At 38.1% G+C, this 17507-nt stretch overlaps 1 protein-coding gene across 1 annotated transcript in view; it reads right to left on the bottom strand.

Moving 5' to 3' along the window:
- fmn2b (formin 2b) overlaps positions 1-17507 on the bottom strand; it is a 57546-nt gene that overhangs the window by 12371 nt on the left and 27668 nt on the right. Inside the window, exons 9-16 of the mRNA XM_067369393.1 lie at positions 16073-16160; positions 13650-13711; positions 8794-8885; positions 8458-8587; positions 6897-7043; positions 6746-6805; positions 6542-6662; positions 3377-3469 (exon numbers count right to left, since the gene is read on the bottom strand). Of these exons, the coding sequence (XP_067225494.1) occupies positions 3377-3469; positions 6542-6662; positions 6746-6805; positions 6897-7043; positions 8458-8587; positions 8794-8885; positions 13650-13711; positions 16073-16160 (793 nt within the window). The remainder of the gene's footprint in view (positions 1-3376; positions 3470-6541; positions 6663-6745; positions 6806-6896; positions 7044-8457; positions 8588-8793; positions 8886-13649; positions 13712-16072; positions 16161-17507) is intronic.

Genomic DNA, 17507 nt, shown 5'->3' with positions numbered 1-17507 from the left:
AAGCCAGAGAAGCAGCAGCGGCCGCCGTTAAATCATCTGACATCAGACGATAAGTGTGTGTAAAGGTGAGATTCGACCTGATCAGACGAGAGCAGCGTTTACTGTCCGTCGCTTATTAATGACAGATGTACAACTTTCGCTCTGTCTGGTATGATGTTTAACTCTTGTTAAAAGCATCACAGATAACATCACATCCAATCCTTTACCAAAACACAGGAGAAATATAACACTTATATTAAGCAGCAGTGTAGGAAAAACAGACACTTGACCAGGAAACAGAAAGAAACTGCTGCTTTTGATGTGATTCATGAAAGAGCTGCAGGTCAGATTCAGAGTTCAGCTGAAACGAAAATGAAAGCAGGAAAAATGGGCAAGCGTAAGGATTTGAGCGAGTTTGACAAGAGCCAAATTGTGATGGCTAGACGACTGGGTCAGAGCATCTCCAAAACTGCAGCTCTTGTGGGGTGTTCCCGGTCTGCAGTGGTCAGTGTCTATCAAAAGTGCTCCAAGGAACGAACAGTGGTGAACCAGAGACAGGGTCACAGGGAGCAAAGACTGGCCCGTGTGGTCTGATCCAACAGACGAGCTCCTGTAGCTCAAACTGCTCCAGAAGTTAATGCTGGTTATGATAGAAAGGTCACATCCGTTTACACTTGCATAGGACATAACAGACAACTCCACACGATGTGCATTTTGACAGTTATGCGTGAATTTGACCATGCAAGCGCGATAAGCTGTAAAAGAGAACTGAATTCGGAATCTGTGCTTGCGCTTTGTGTTTCTGTGTCCATAACTATAAATGGTGCTGTGACGTTGAAGTGTAACACTTTAGAAAATTGATTTGAAATTTGTGAATCAATGTGAATCGTAAGTGAACCGATTTTTTCCCCCACCCCTAATATATAAAATGTATAAATTTGTATCTGCATGAATTTGGTGTATTGGCTTCTTTCAGGAGAGAGAGAGAGAGAGAGAGAGAGAGAGAGGCTTCCTCAGAAGCGCAGAGGTCAGCAGGGGTCACCGCTCAAGGTGCTCTTTGACAAATTGAGGCCGGTAGTAGTTAAGGGTTCAACGCCATGAATGACCACGAATCACCCGTCTGTCTGTCAAGAGAACTGTGTGTGTGTGTGTGTGAGACAGTATGTGATGAATGTGTGTTTTCACAGGTTTTTGAAACACTTTTGCTGCATCTCTGCATGACAGAATACATCAGTCTGCTGCAGTTTTGATCAAATCAGAACCAGATTTCTCCTAACTAAAGACCACTGATATACTTCAAGCGAAATCGAAGAATGAACTGGTGTGACTTCATTCCGGAACAAAAAAAAAAAAAAATCAGGACAAAAAGTTTGTTTCTGGAAGTTTCTGAACTTCCCAGAAAAGTTCACTCCAGCTGGTAAACAAATTCCCATTGGTCCTCCTAAGACGTGTACATCTTCGCCGGTTTATTTCTTCTGTTCAGTCCATCAAGGTGAGACGCGAGTAAAATGACACCGTTTTTCATGTTTAATAGGTTGTTTGCACATGACGTCACAGCAGCAGCGCGAATGAGTCTGGAGGGCAGGGAGTGATGTTTCTATATAGGAATCCTATCAAAAACTCAAAATTTGCATGTTTTGCATCATTTATGGTTGCTTAAATCGATAAAATCGAGAACCCAGAAGGTGTTTATATAGTTTACATAACTTAAACCGTTTTTTATAACTTATTTCGTTTTTTAACTTTAAAAGTTGTCACCTTTTATAGCGTTTTGCGTCTGCTGATACCGAAATGAATATGGATACCTGCTTACCTTTTGTTTTTGACTTGGTTAAATATTCACATTCTTCATGCTATCGTTTGCAGGGAGGAGAAGATATTTTATCCTATTTAATTATAATTTGGTATTTTCACTTCAGTTTTGTAGTATTCTGTTCACAATGTTGATCTGGTTACCATGAGAACAGTGTCACGCGCTGCTGCTTCAGCCATCTTATGGTAGAAAATGTCCAAATAAAATAAATGTGTTCAACAAGCTGACAGAAGTTGATCCATTTATTTGTTGGAAGCATGTAAATGTAACTAGTTTTAATGTTGTCTTTGTAAATATTCACTTTCCCATATGACCACGGAGGAGAAGTGGAGGGTCACGTTCAGGACACAGACCTGACCCTCCGATTCTCCTCCGTGGTCATATGGGAAAGTGAATATTTACAAAAACATCATCAAAACTAGTTACTTCACACACAAGCCGAGTGATCATACTCTAAAACATAATGTTAATTATTACACAAAAAACAAATATAAAACTCAGCAAAGTATGTGATTATTTTGAGTGAAAGGCAGTGGGTTTATTTAGTGACATGATTACATTTGCTAGTCGTCTTCCCTCACCTTTTAGGGCGAAAATTGTATTATCGTCCATTTTTTTTTTCCACGAACGATATCGTGAGTTCCTATTACAATTCTCGATTCAGCATAAATGACATGCAATGGCGCCATTTTTCACAATCACGACAGAAAATCAAAATACTGCTCTAACTTCACTAGTAGAAAGGCAGCGCGATATAAACAAACCCAGATTAGAACTGAACGCGGCGTGACGGCAGCTTCACATCCTCTATATCTGCCTCCTCGATGGCAATCAAGTTTTTCAATTCAGCGGAAAAGTCGCTCCTCTTCATGGCATAAGTATCGCGTCCAACATATGTTGTGATTTTCGGTTTATACCTTTCTAAACCAGCACAGAAAGAACTTTTCTCCATCTCTTCCAATCTAATTTTCACTGCTTGCCCTCCACCGGAATTTCGCGTGTCACCAGAACCACGTGATTGCAAACAACCTATACAGTAAAACTGCTGCTTTAAAGCGATTTAATGTATAAAGTGCTGTATAAATATCCACATCACTGCGATCAGATGTTTTCTTAACTGCTTTTTTTGTTAATGAAAGGAAAACGCACGGCACATAATTACATATTCATCTAATTGAGTGCGCCGTTGGGATGTTTGCTAACAGTATATCTCTGGAAAGGCATTTCCAACTCTCTTTACCCTTAAGCAAAGACCGAAAAAGAGTTTTCCTGCGAGTGTGTGTGTGTGTGTGTTGGCAGACGTCTAGTCCTGGTGGGTCAGAGACGCACATTAATGCGACGCGGGGTTAGTCGAATCTCATGCTCAGCGCTCTGGAGGTCACAACGCATTAGCAAACCTAGCCTCTAATTTTCACCCACGGCAGAAGAAATGGCGCTGAATTAAGTGGATTCTCAGGAGAGATGGAGGAATTCTGTTCCACCGCTGATGGGAAGAATCTCAGGAATTCCCAAGTTTAATTGACACCAGTCACACTTGAGTGACTCGGATCGCAGGACAGATCTGTGACTCCCACGGTCGCTCACCTTCACTGACGAACGTCTCCATCTGGTCTTTAAAGGGCTGTAGATGCTCTTCCGTCGTGACCGAGCAAACCTTCTCCACCTGTGCAGTGCATGCTGGGAAAGAGGACATTTCACAGTCATAAAGAGTTGCAAAAATAATGATCTGCATAAAAATGAATACAAAAACTATAATAGCATCTCAATGACACTAAAATTACGCAAACACACACTGATGCTTGAATTGAAACGATCAATGCAGTTTCCACATCTCAAAAGCACATGGAATGATTCCCCTGACCTTTGACCTCCAGAAGGGTCAGAGAGCAGTTTGAGAGTCTACTGACCGATCTGAATACATCTGCAAACATCATCGGGATGGTCCTGAAACAAACCATCCATCTTGATGTGAACGAAACTCATCAGATGAGCCGCATATTAAAGCAGCGGTGAGCATGTAAACTCGTCTGCAGCGTTCATGCAACGTCTGAACCGTGTGAACCTGCTGCTTCTTAAACTCGGCCGGAAAAAAAGAAAAAGAGAGAAGTGTCAAAGTATCAAGTTGTTCAAAGACAAAACGAGCAGAATGTGTGGATAAACTCAGGATTAGACAAATCAAACACGTTAACCTGTGAACCTCAGAGATTAAAGGAGGCAGAAGTGAGCGAGGGGGGAAATCTTCACTTCCTTCCCAGAAAGCAATCTTTCATTCTCAGCTAAAACATGCAGCAATTAGTCCAATTACGGTCACGGGAAACAGTCTGGGCAGAAGGCGATTACCGAGAGCTTTTCCTCACGACCGGAGAAATAAGACATTACTCCACCTGAGGGCAAACGCTGCCTTCCTCTGATTGCTGGTTGTGTTTTAATGTCACGGCGGGTAACAAGTTAAAACTATAAAACAGCAGTTTAAAATAAAAAAAACTATATAAAGGGTTATAAAATTAGCTTTAGACAAAAACTCAACCCTGAAACTATTTTTGAGTATGTTAAAAATGTTTGCTAAATAATATAATTAAACTATAACCTATAACTCTGTGTGTGTGTGTGTATTATATTATATATATATATATATATATATATATTATATACATACACATACACACACACACATACACATACATATATACATTTAAATACACTACGGTTCAAAAGTTTGGGATTGGTAAGATTTATAATGTTTTTAAAAGAAGTTTGTCTGCTGCTTTTGTCCAAGGCTGCATTTACTTAATTAAAAATAAAGTAAAAACAGTAATATTGTGAAATATTTTTACAATTTAAAATAGTTGTTTTCTATGTGAATATATAGTAAAGTATAATTTATTCCTGTGATCAAAGCTGAATTTTCAGCATCATTACTCCAGTCTTCAGTGTCACATGATCCTTCAGAAATCATTCTGATATGATGATTTGCTGCTCAAGAAACATTTATGATTATCATCAATTCATATTTTTGTGGAAACTGTGATAGATTTTATTGTTCAGGATTCTTTGATGAATACAAATTACAGCGTTTATTTGAAATATCTTTTGTAACATTATAAATGTATTTTCTGTCACTTTTGATCAATTTAATGCATCCTTGCTAAATAAAAGTATTAATTTCTTTTCAAAAAATAAAAATAAAATTCTTACCGACCCCAAACTTTTGAACGGTAGTGTATAATGCTGTTATTTTGAACTTACTATTCATTAGGAAATTCTGGAAAAAAAAAAAAGTACACAACTGTTTGACATTGATAATTAAATGTTTCTTGAGCAGCAGATCAGCATATCAGAATGATTTCTGAAGGATCATGTGACACTGAAGACTGGAGTTACGATGCTGAAAATTCAGCCTTGATCACAGAAATAAATTACACTTTACTATATATTCACATAGAAAACTGCTGTTTTAAATTGTTATATATATATATATATATATTTCACCAAATATTTTGTAATTCTTCTGAAGTTAACACTGTGTATCGTGTTGATACACAGTAAAAAAATAATTGTTCGTTTAACTTGAAGTTAACTGGTTTCCTTAGAATTTAAGTTCATTGAAATTAAAAATTTGAGTTAATACAATTAAGGTTTAATCAACAAACTCAAAATATGTCATCTGAACCACATTAATTATTGAAGTTCATTTGACAAAAGAAAAAATGTTGCGATTACAAATCATGAAAATATTTTTTTACAGTGTAGAAATGTTATGAACTTGTTTTCCTGGCTTTATTGGAGGATTATAAAACACTGCATCTTTTTTGTTTGACAATTTTGACCAATTGTCATTTACTGCAAATAAACGCTCAAAATGATATTTTTATTTCAAATTTGGAAGAAATGTTATCAGTAGTTTATAGAATAAAACAAAAATGTTAATTTTACTCAAACACACTCCTCCCAGGGAAACTGGATTTTACATCAGTTTGTTTCAGTGGTGTTTGACAAAGCACAACTCAAGAGCGATTGCTGTGTGTTTGCTGTCATATTCTGATCTCTAGATACAGCATTGAAGAATAACCACAGGTTGAACAATGTATGTGAGAAATGTTTGTCTGTGCTGATTGTCAGCTCTGTTAACCGCACAAAGAAATAAAAACAGCCAATCAGAGCGAAATCACCAGGACCAATTACAGCAGCGTCTGTTTCCTGGAGCGAAACCCTTACTCGTGTGATTGATCGAGGCCGTACCGGCTGCCAAAGACGCAAATTAAAGAGAATTTTTTAATAAACAATTGAGGAACTGTGTTAAATAGGTACAATAAAATACATGAAGAGAAAAAGAATGTGTAGTAAAGGCCTGCTAACCATTTCAGAAGTGTTAACAACTTCCAGGCCCATTAACGGCTGACCTTAGGAAATGACTGTGCTTTAACAGAGACAGATCACAACGCTAAAGCTCTTTCAGTCATTTCTTGTATTTGATCCAAAGTTATGTTGATTTGACACTGTAGAAAGTCTCAAATTACATCAATAACCTTCAGACTTTAAGGCTTTCTCCCAACTTTCAGCCAAAGCTTGTCAATCAACTTTTTTCCTCGCTTGAGGAGAATCACTTTAAGCTACAAAACTTTAGAAATCAGAGCTGATTTAGGAAGGACTACAGCAGAAGAAAGATCCTCTTTAGTGTGTTGAACTCACGGGTGCATTGAGCCATAAACACATACACTCATCCATCTGTCAATATTTATTTAATTTTACCTCGCAGATCTTTTCGGAGTCTCAGAAGATCTTTAGTCAAGTCCTCAAACTTCATCTGAGAGGCCTGAAACAGGTCGTGAGGTTCTGGGAGTGGAAACACACACGTCTCCCTGCCCGCGTCCTGAAACACACACACACACACACTGAAGACTTAAACATTTTTGGACCATGCAGTTCTGTGAGAGCGTCATAAATTAACCTCACCTCATCAAAGTGTCTCAGGTAGTACGACACGATGTATGACAGAAGACTTTTACTGTTGTCCTGAAAACCAGAAGAGAGAAGTCAGCTGATTGCATCAACTAAACCAGTTAAGAGGTGTGTAGGTGTGTGTGTGTGTGTGTGTGTGTCTTACGCTGCTCTTGACATCCTTGAGTTTGGGCAGAATGTCTAGCGTAAAGCCGTCTGCTTGACCTCTGGTGCGATTCCCTCCGTTCATGAAATTACCAAAAGCCAAAACTAAACCAAGAATCTTCAGAACTCCAGAACCGCTCTGAAGAGTCTGGAGAGAGAAGCATAGAAACCTGGATTCAAGGACAAAACGGGACAGTCTGTGTGTTTGTGACGGCTGAAAAAGAATCTTATCTGTTAGAGGGTTTGGTGCATACAGTCAGACGACAAATACAGTGAGATTTGGTGATTCATCGGAGTTGATTCGGTGAGCGAGTCATCTGAGCTGATTTGGTGAGTGAGTCATCTGAGCCAATTTGGTGAGTCATCTGTGCTGATTTGGTGAGTAAGCAAGTCATTTTAGTCGATTCTGTGAGTAAGTGAGTCATCCGAGTTGATTTGGTGAGCAAGCAAGTCATCTGAGCCAGTTCAGTGAGTGATCTGAGTTGATTCGGTGAGCAAGCAAGTCATCTGAGCTGATTTGGTGAGTGAGTCATCTGAGCCAATTTGGTGAGTCATCTGAGCTGATTTGGTGAGTAAGCAAGTCATTTTAGTCGATTCTGTGAGTAAGTGAGTCATCAGAGCTGATTTGGTGAGCAAGCAAGTCATCTGAGCCAGTTCAGTGAGTGATCTGAGTTGACTCACTCACCAAATCAGCTCAGATGACTTGCCTGCTCACCGAATCATCTGAGCCAATTTGGTGAGTCATCTGAGCTGATTTGGTGAGTAAGCAAGTAATTTTAGTCGATTCTGTGAGTAAGTGAGTCATCCGAGTTGATTTGGTGAGCAAGCAAGTCATCTGAGCCAGTTCAGTGAGTGATCTGAGTTGATTCGGTGAGCAAGCAAGTCATCTGAGCTGATTTGGTGAGTAAGCAAGTCATTTTAGTCGATTCTGTGAGTAAGTGAGTCATCAGAGCTGATTTGGTGAGCGAGTCATCTGAGCTGATTTGGTGAGTGAGTCATCTGAGCCAATTTGGTGAGTGAGTCATCTGAGCTGATTTGGTGAGTAAGCAAGTCATTTTAGTCGATTCTGTGAGTAAGTGAGTCATCAGAGCTGATTTGGTGAGCGAGTCATCTGAGTCAGTTCTGTGAGTAAACAAGTTATGTGAGTCTAATTTGGTGAGCAAGTGAATCATCTGAGCCAATACAGTGAGCAAGCAAGTCATCTGAGCTAATTTGGTAAGTGACTCATCTGAGCCAATTCTGTGAGTAAGTCATCTGAGCCAATTCGGTGAGTTACTGAGTCATCTGAGCTGATTTGGTGAGCAAGCAAGACATTGAGCCATTTCGGTTAGTCATCTGAGCCAATTAGGTGAGCAAGCGAGTCATCCGAGCCAATTCGGTGAGTTACTGAGTCATCCGAGTTGATTCGGTAAGCAAGCGAGTCATCTGAGCTGATTCGGTGAGTGAGTCATCTGAGTCAGTTCTGTGAGTAAACAAGTCATGCGAGTCTAATTTGGTGAGAATCACACTAATCCAGTGCTTTGTTGTTGTGCTGCATGTTCGTTTTTGCAGATGTGCCGCACCTTGCAGACTCTCTGCAGAATCTGAAGTTTGCGTTGAACAGACGAGATGCATTCAGTGAAGGTCGACTGAAAGAGAATACAGAAGACTCGTCCGGAGAAATCAGGAATCTGGGAGAGCTGATGGAGGAACCTGTGAGCAAAAATAAATTAAAATGTTTAGAGCGTTTTGAGCTATAAATTCAAACAGTTCAACGTTAAAGAAATAATTCCCACAAAAATGAAGAGCACCTGATTAAGACTTGTTCCCAACAAACAAAAATATATTCTGATCTGCATATATTAAGTTATAAAAACTTTTCACTCAGGTTCAACTTTTCAACTATGCGTTTTCCTCACTGTTCGGGTTTGTCCAGAGGTTTGCTTCCTTCTTTGTCTTTTGAGGATTTGATGTGTTTCTCGATTTTCTCCAGCTCATCTTGCTGTGCTCTCTGAAACCACAAAACAGTATTTAATTTTCAACACAATCAAACTATTATTGAACAAACTGAAAGAATAAAACTTCTACGGTGGTTGTTGGTCAGAATACACTTTAGTGTGAATCAGACTTTATGTTGATGGTGTAGTCAGTGCCACTTTCACAGCATCCACTGTATTTTGCACAAATACGCACACTGGTGTTCTTTGCGTTTAGCCACATTATTATTTGGGTTCGTTTGGAAGGAGAACAGAGTCGTAATCAAAGTCGTTAGGAAGCCAGAGTCCAATAAAAGCCGCACCGTCTCATGAGTTTCCTTCTCTCCGAGCAAAAGAACAACAGAAACGGAGTTTGGGGCCGCAAATTATGGAAAATGTGGTATTGTGAAAGTACATCAAACAGCCAGACGCAATTGACACAGGAAAGACAGAGACAGATATGCACTACACTAACGCCAGCACATCATCAAGAGACCAGAGAGGACAGAAACTGAGATTAAGCTCAAAAACCTTCCTGCATCGTTTAAGCATCGCTTAGTGTGAGACACAACAGGCAAAACCATCGTTTGTCTTCTTCGAGACTAGTGAAATGAAAACATCCAAAAGTTGTTGTTTTTTTGCACTTTATCTTTATGCGTCTGTAGATTTCAATCTCAATTCATCTCTTTAAAAGGTGGTGAGTTTGAGTCAGAAATCTCCACTTCAGCAGCTTTACACACACCACACTTTACAGTTTTATTCATATCTGTAATCTGAAGTTGTGCTCATATCATTCACCTGTTCTATAGAACATTTATTTTACTCCTGAAAACATGGTGAAAATGTATTTTTTCTTCTAAGTGATAAAGAGAGATTTCCAGAATCCAAAAACATTCAACTCTATGTCAACAACAATCAAACAAAAATTTGAACCTGGCTTTATGCAATGTTCCGAGATTTCTGGTCTGGAAATGTATGCAAATGAGTGTATTTTTATTCATAGAAAAATGCAAATTTTAATTTCATTTTTAAACATAACATTTGGTTTAATGTACTCCGATTAATCAACTACTGTAATTATGATGATATAAATTTTTTACTAAGCAATAATCTTAGTAAACACCTATCAACCATCCAGGGCACCTTAGCGACCACCTAAAACTGTAAATGAGTGCATTTTCATTTGGTCACTTCATGCATTTTTACTGATCAGCCAATCATGTTTAAATAACCTCCAAGATGCATTTGAGACAAACAGCAGCTGTGAAACTCGCATCAAATGGCATTTGCTACATCACGGATATGGATATCCAATCAGATGGCATTTGTATCAAGCATATCCAATTAGATGGAATTTGTATCATGCATATCCAATTAGATGGAATTTGTATCATGCATAGCCAATCAGAGGGCATTTGCATCACGCATATCCAATTATATTGTATTTGCATCACATATGCATATCCAAATCAGACGGCAATTGCATCATTATGAATATGCAAATCCAATTAGATGGCATTTGTGTCACGCATATGCATATCCAATTAGATGGCATTTGTGTCACGCATATGATTATCCAATTAGATGGCATTTGTATCATGCATAGCCAATCAGAGGGCATTTGCATCACGCATATCCAATTATATTGCATTTGCATCACATATGCATATCCAATCAGATGGCATTTGTATCACGCATAGCCAATCAGAGAGCATTTGCATCACGCATATGCATATCCAATTAAATGGTATTTGCATTACATTTGAATGTCCAATCAGACACCATCTGCATCAGTACGAATATGCATATACAATTAGATGGCAAATCAAATGGGATTTGCATCACACATATGAATATCCAATCAGACTGCATTTGCATCATTATTATGAATATGCATATCAAATCAGAGGGCAATCAGATGGCATTTGCATAAGTATGAATATGCATATCCAATCAGACGGCATTTGCATCATTATGAATATGCATATCCAATTAGATGGCATTTACATCACGCATAGCCAATCAGACGGCATTTGCATCATGCATATGAATATCCAATTAGATGGCATTTACATCACGCATATAGATATACAATTAGATGCCATTTGCATCATCACGCATATGCATATCCAATCAGCAAGCGCCCCCTTCTGGATTGGAGTGTGGATCGCCTGTGACTGACTGTATTCGTCGTCTGACTGCACCGAACCGTGATGGTTCGAGACAATTACATGTACCATAACACCCGTTAACGCATTTGCATATCTAATCAGATGGCATTTGCATCATCACGCACATGCATATCCAATCAGACACCATTCAGACCAATAAAGTGTCAAAATAATGCTCATATCCAATTAGATGGCATTTACATCACGCATAGCCAATCAGACGGCATTTGCATCATGCATATGAATATCCAATTAGATGCCATTTGCATTATCACGCATATGCATATCCAATCAGACGGCATATAACATCACGCATAATAGGGGTGTAATGGTACACAAAAATGATGGGTCGGTATGTACCTCGGTTTTTAAAGTTCCCATGAAATCTAATCAAGTTTTTTGGCTTTAAGTATGAATGTTAGCCTTACTGCTATTAAGCTATATAAGCTAGTGTTCTCCGAAACAATGACAAAATTGGAAGTCTTTCACTTCTGCCAATATGGATCAATGATTTTGATCACCTTTAGCTACTCCGATTTTCTGTCCAATCAAATGCTCTCTAGAATTTAAAGCATCCCACATCCCTAACATTATAAACAGATGTGGCTAAAATCTGTCACTTCACACATTTACTATTTTCTACATGGTAGTTACATGGCTCATAGTTCACTATGTAAGGAATAGGGAATGATTCAGACAGTGTAAATATGCTTTCCTTTGGGGCGAATGAAGTCTGGTTTCACGTTAGTGTCGTGCAAACCGCCACAGACCAGAAAACGTATCGGACCCATGTAAAATCAGCACAGAATGCTATATTTTAAAGCGAAATGGAAGAAATGAGGAAATTGCCGCTTTACCACAAGCGCCCCCTTCTGGATTGGAGTGTGGATCGCCTGTGACTCGCTGTATTCGTCGTCTGACTGTATGCACCGAACCATGATGGTTCGAGATAATTACATGTACCATTACACCCGTTATCGCATTTGCACATCCAATCAGATGGCATTTGCATCATCACGCACATGCATATCCAATCAGACACCATTCGGACCAATCAAGTGTCAAAATAATGCTCAATATGGGTAAAAATAAAAGCATATGAAGTGCTCTGAATGCAGCACATCTTTAAAATTTAAGTTTTCCAGTCTCATCGCCGTTCAGTAAGAGTAGGTGTGTAAGAGAATCAGCCACACAGACGGCAGAGTTTCCCTCCGAGCAGAGCTGCAGAATAAATACCTTCATAAACAAACCAGCCGACATCAAACGGCACAGAAATGCACAGAGCCGAGCGGTTTAGGGCCATCAGGAAGGTGATCAAAGAGAGAAAACTGCTCTCTCTCCCTCTCAGACACAAGAGAGACGCACTGAAAAAATGAGGCTAAGACAAACACTTTGGTTCAGGAGAGCGACTTGTGTACGGCCCAGGCGTGAATATAAACTCTGGAAAAGTTCTCGGCTCCATTAAGCATCATCACGAGATCTATCACTGCCGCACATATACACACGGCACTTCAAACGCGGTGATTAGACGAGCGCTGCCTCCACGGCCTGCGCTCTGCATCCCATTTACTGCGTTTTAAGTGTAAATACTTTTAATATGAAGCAGCTTTCACAAAGGCTCGGCCGTGAGAGCCTTCAAACGCAAACTCAAAGGCAGATATCAAAAGACAATATACAGATACGACAGCGAGCGGCCGCTGCTAGAAGATCAGCGGCTTGATATTTATACGGGACTGACATCTGTATACGTGCCAGACTGGAAACTCGCACTCATAAAACGAGGGAAAAAAACACATTAGCGCGATCATTAGGTGCATTACTGGAGTCTGACTGAAAAAGACTCTGTATGTTTTTCTTTTTTTGCCCTTCGAACGGGTCTGGATTTCATAATTACGGAGCGAGCCAGACAAAAACATCTTAATGTTTCCTCTTCAACAGACAGACGGACTCTCAGATGATCAATCTGAAGACTATCAGGATCGAATCTCGCCACAGTTCAAAGAAGTGCACGAGTTTGGCACGTGATGCCAAATTATATTTATGCAAAAGCAGCTCTCATACTAAAACAAAAGCTGCATTTTGGCAATTTCTATCAAAGCATGTGTCCGAAAGCTTTGTTCAAATGGGACGATTTTCTCCACACGTGCTTCTAGGGTACAATGTGGTTTCTAAATTTGTTTAAACTTTATTATATTTCAGGATTGTGCAAATGAAGATTTTCAGACAGTGTTTGAGTTCAGAAATGTTTGACATCGTATTGTTCTGGGGAACATTTCTTCACACTTCTGATATTAGATTCTTGCATGATGTGTTTGAGTCACATGATCACCGCAGATGCACATTCAACACAAACTCCAACAACGAAAAACATTAGAATGTAGAAAAGCATCAGCTTTGTTTCCATCCACCAATTTTAAAGCAAATTTTTGGGATATCGCATAACAATGCTGGATAGAAACGCCAAGATGTGCATAAATTCTGGAAAGAGAGACTTTTAAGGTCTCTTATTACAAAGGGTTAAAGAAAACAGATGAAAAGGGGAAAAAATTAGATTCACCAGCAAACATTACTCAAATATAAATTTGCGAACAGTCATCAGAGTGAACTTCTAAGACGTTTTCTGCTTACGTTCTCATAGAGGGCCTGTAACGTCTCCAGATCAACCACTGTGTTATCCAGATTCAGGATCGCTGGAGACACAAAAACAGACAAACATTAGACAGGAATCATCATCATCATATCTAAAAATAAAAAACACAAACTCACTAATGCAGTATTTGTCCATGTTACATTAACCTAAATAACTGAAGTTCAATAACTGCCTCATTATATGAAACTGATTCCTTTTCCATGTAAAAAGTTGATTATAAATGTAAAAAATAAGGTATAAAAAAGTTAAACATTAAATATTTATCAGACCCTTATTTCATTGTGGTAGAAAAAAAAATAGGCTTTTAATACAACATTGTATAAACAGCAATAATTTAAATATTCCACATAAATTAAAGGTGCAATATGTACATTTTTTCTGTCCACTAGAGGTCGCTAGAGGCCGATTCAAAACAAAGGCGTAGCTTGATGACGCCAAGTTTGAGCAGGGAATCTTGGGACATGTGGTCTTCACCTCAACGGATGGTGGAAAACAATTGGGATATAATGGAGAAAATGCTCTATATTGTTAAAGCTGCATTTGATTATGCTATGTTAGCTACTTCACAAAATAGTGTTTTTCTCTGAGGCGTGGTAAAGCATGAGACTCGCAAAAATCACAAAAATTAGATTTAAACAATAAGACTAAACGTGTTGAGCTATATAACAATTATTAGTTTTCTGTCTATGAATATATCAAAACAGTTTTTCTCTCGTCTATTAAAACATGTAAATATTAAAGCGTCTTTGGTGTTTCCATGGTTTCTACAAAATAAAACCGGAAACCGAGGGTAACACGGGTATGACGCCATTGAAAGGCGACTCATCACACGTCCCGGAGCCTTGGTTAAAATTGCAATTTTCTCACAATTTACAAATAGTTGGAAACATTTGGGATGTTGTAAGTACTCAAGTGAACAAAATATATAACACTGGCCTAGTGCTTTTTGGATATTTTACTGCAAAATTCTTACATATTGCACCTTTAAATAAATAAGCAAATACATAAGCAAATAAGTAAATATGTAATACGCAAGTAAATAAGCAAATGAGAAAGCAAATAAGAAAAGTAATGTAAATAAGCAAGCAAATAAGTAAACAAATAAAGCAAATAAGTAAATAAATAAGCAAATAATCACTCCAGAAATGACTTTTGGTGATGCATTTAAAAAGGGGAAAAAAAATAAAATAAAAATCTCAGTACAGCTTTTCACACAATAGTTAACCCTGGGTCATTCCAAATCCTGGGTTATCTTGCATCATGTTTCAAACGGCTCATAATTTATCTGGGGTCAACAATTAATCATGGGTATTCATAAGCTGACTTTTCACCCTGTACATTCCTAAACCCTAGGTTAATGTTCTTATTTGCATATTTGCGTTGTCTTTGGTTGAGTGTGATTAAGTGTCATTGAACGCAGCACGCAACCCGTTTATATAGCGCATCCTTTATATTGTGCATCCTTGTATTGCCGACTGTACTATCAAGTTTATACTGAATGGACATTTCAGACTATAAAAGATAAGAATGAAATGGTCTCTTCATTTAAATTGTCACGTTTTCCATCAGCATTTGACATTTTTCCCCTAAAAATGATGTATTTACTAAAATGCACAGTTTCCGTGACCGTCCAAATAAGGCAAATATAAGTGTGCGATTGATTGTCTGTTGAACAAACTTGTGAAACTGCAGTGAAATATGTCCATGTGACTTTATCAGCTCTGACTGTATGGTAAAGCTCATGTACAGTAAGAGCTTGTGTGAAGAACACCTGTCATGTGCATGATGATGTCACACGTCTGTGTTCGACTCGAGAAGACAAGGATGATGAAAGCTTCACGAGCACCTGAATTCCTCTCGAACATCTCGTTTAACAGACTGTGTGCTGGAAATGTGTATAAATCATTCATAAGTCATTATATGGAAATATCAGTAATTGTTTGTTGTGTGTCGTCCTGCAGTGTGGATGATTGATTTATCAAAACATCATGAGTTTGTTCAGAGGAGGTTCACGTTCAGGGTCCATCTGATATGTTATGGATCTGATGGCGTTTCTGCCCAGAGCCGCCCGTGACCTGCAGGCTATCAGAGCATCAGGAAACACTCGCTGCCACCCAGAGAATGCCAGACGCTCTATGACTCCAAGAACACGTCAATGCCCGGACGAGCATTCAACTGAAAGAGCGAGAAGAAAACAGGAAACACGCATGCCAGAACAAAACCTCCACCTCGACCCGCTGATGACCGCAAATGATCCGTCCGACGCAAAAATCACGTGACGACCCGTCTAAGAGTAGAACTGAGTCTCAAAACGGCCTTGTTTATGTTAATGTTCATTTTAAATCACACAAAAATATGAAAAGGCAGAAAGAAATGCATTAGGAGAATAAATTCAGCTCACCGTGCTGAATGTCCTTCATGTCGAGATGTAAACTGGACATCAGAATCCCCACCGCCTGCGAGCGCTTGGTGTTTAGCAGCTTCACCACCTAAAAACACACACACAAACTCACTGCATTTATTCAAATAACCAAAAAGATTAAGCACACATCATGTGACCAGTGAACATGTATGAAAGATGCAATGCATGGAAAATATTGTGTTTAATACACAATAACAGCCTCAAGTGTCTTACAGAGTTAAAAAAAATCATTATGCATATAATAAGCATATAAATGAAGCATTTACGCTTGAAGTGTGTATAAAAGATGCTGATAGATGTACATAGATATAATATTACATGACCTCAAGTGCTTTTGAGAACCTTTTGCACATCATTTAGAGCATACAAATTATTTAATCAAGTTTATTTAAGAGTCTCCCACCTGAAGAGGGTTTCCTGAACAGATAAAAGATGCTGTTAGATGTTCATTCGTTGTAAAAACGTTTTTTCAAAGTTGTAAACAAAGATTTTAAAGTCTTTCTACTTCAAAATGGCATGCTTTTTCATTAAATGAATTATTATTTGTGAAATTTACTAGCAATTTCTGAGTAAAAACTATCAAAGTTAAGAGTAATTGAACTCACTTGAAGATGGTTTCCCAAAAGATGCAAAGAAATTATAAACTGTTTGTAAAAAAAAATAATAATAAAAAAATAAATAAATAAATAATTGTAAAACATTGTTTTTAATTTTTTTCTTTTACAAGAAAATAGTATTTCAGACTTTCCACTTCAGTTTCTTTGTAATTATTTGTGAACTAGCAATTTCTCAGTGAAAATTGTTTCAAAGTAAATTCTACATTTTTTTTTTTTTTTTTAGATATATCTGGAAGCTTGTTTCCAACACGTAAAAAAATAAATAAATGAGGTACTTTTTTGCGACTTGCTCTCGCAATTCTGACTTTATATCACGCAATTCTGACTTTATCTCGCAATTCTGACTTTATATCACGCAATTCTGACTTTATCTCGCAATTCTGACTTTATATCACGCAATTCTGACTTTATCTCGCAATTCTGACTTTATATCACGCAATTCTGACTTTATCTCGCAATTCTGACTTTATATCTACCAATTCTGACTTTATATCTACCAATTCTGACTTTATATCTACCAATTCTGACTTTATATCTACCAATTCTGACTTTATATCTACCAATTCTGACTTTATATCTACCAATTCTGACTTTATATCTACCAATTCTGACTTTATATCTACCAATTCTGACTTTTTATAACTCGCAATTCTAAATTTATTTCTACCAATTCTGACTTTTTATAACTCGCAATTCTGGCTTTATTTCTACCAATTCTGACTTTTTTCCCCCTACCAATTCTGACTTAATATCTTGCAATTCTGACTTTATATCTCACAATTCTAAATTTATTTCTA

The sequence above is a fragment of the Chanodichthys erythropterus genome, chromosome 19 (assembly GCF_024489055.1).
Source record: "Chanodichthys erythropterus isolate Z2021 chromosome 19, ASM2448905v1, whole genome shotgun sequence".
Lineage (NCBI taxonomy): Eukaryota > Metazoa > Chordata > Actinopteri > Cypriniformes > Xenocyprididae > Chanodichthys > Chanodichthys erythropterus.
The sequence above is the reverse complement of the archived record's forward strand: the minus strand, read 5'-3'. Positions and strand labels throughout refer to the sequence as shown.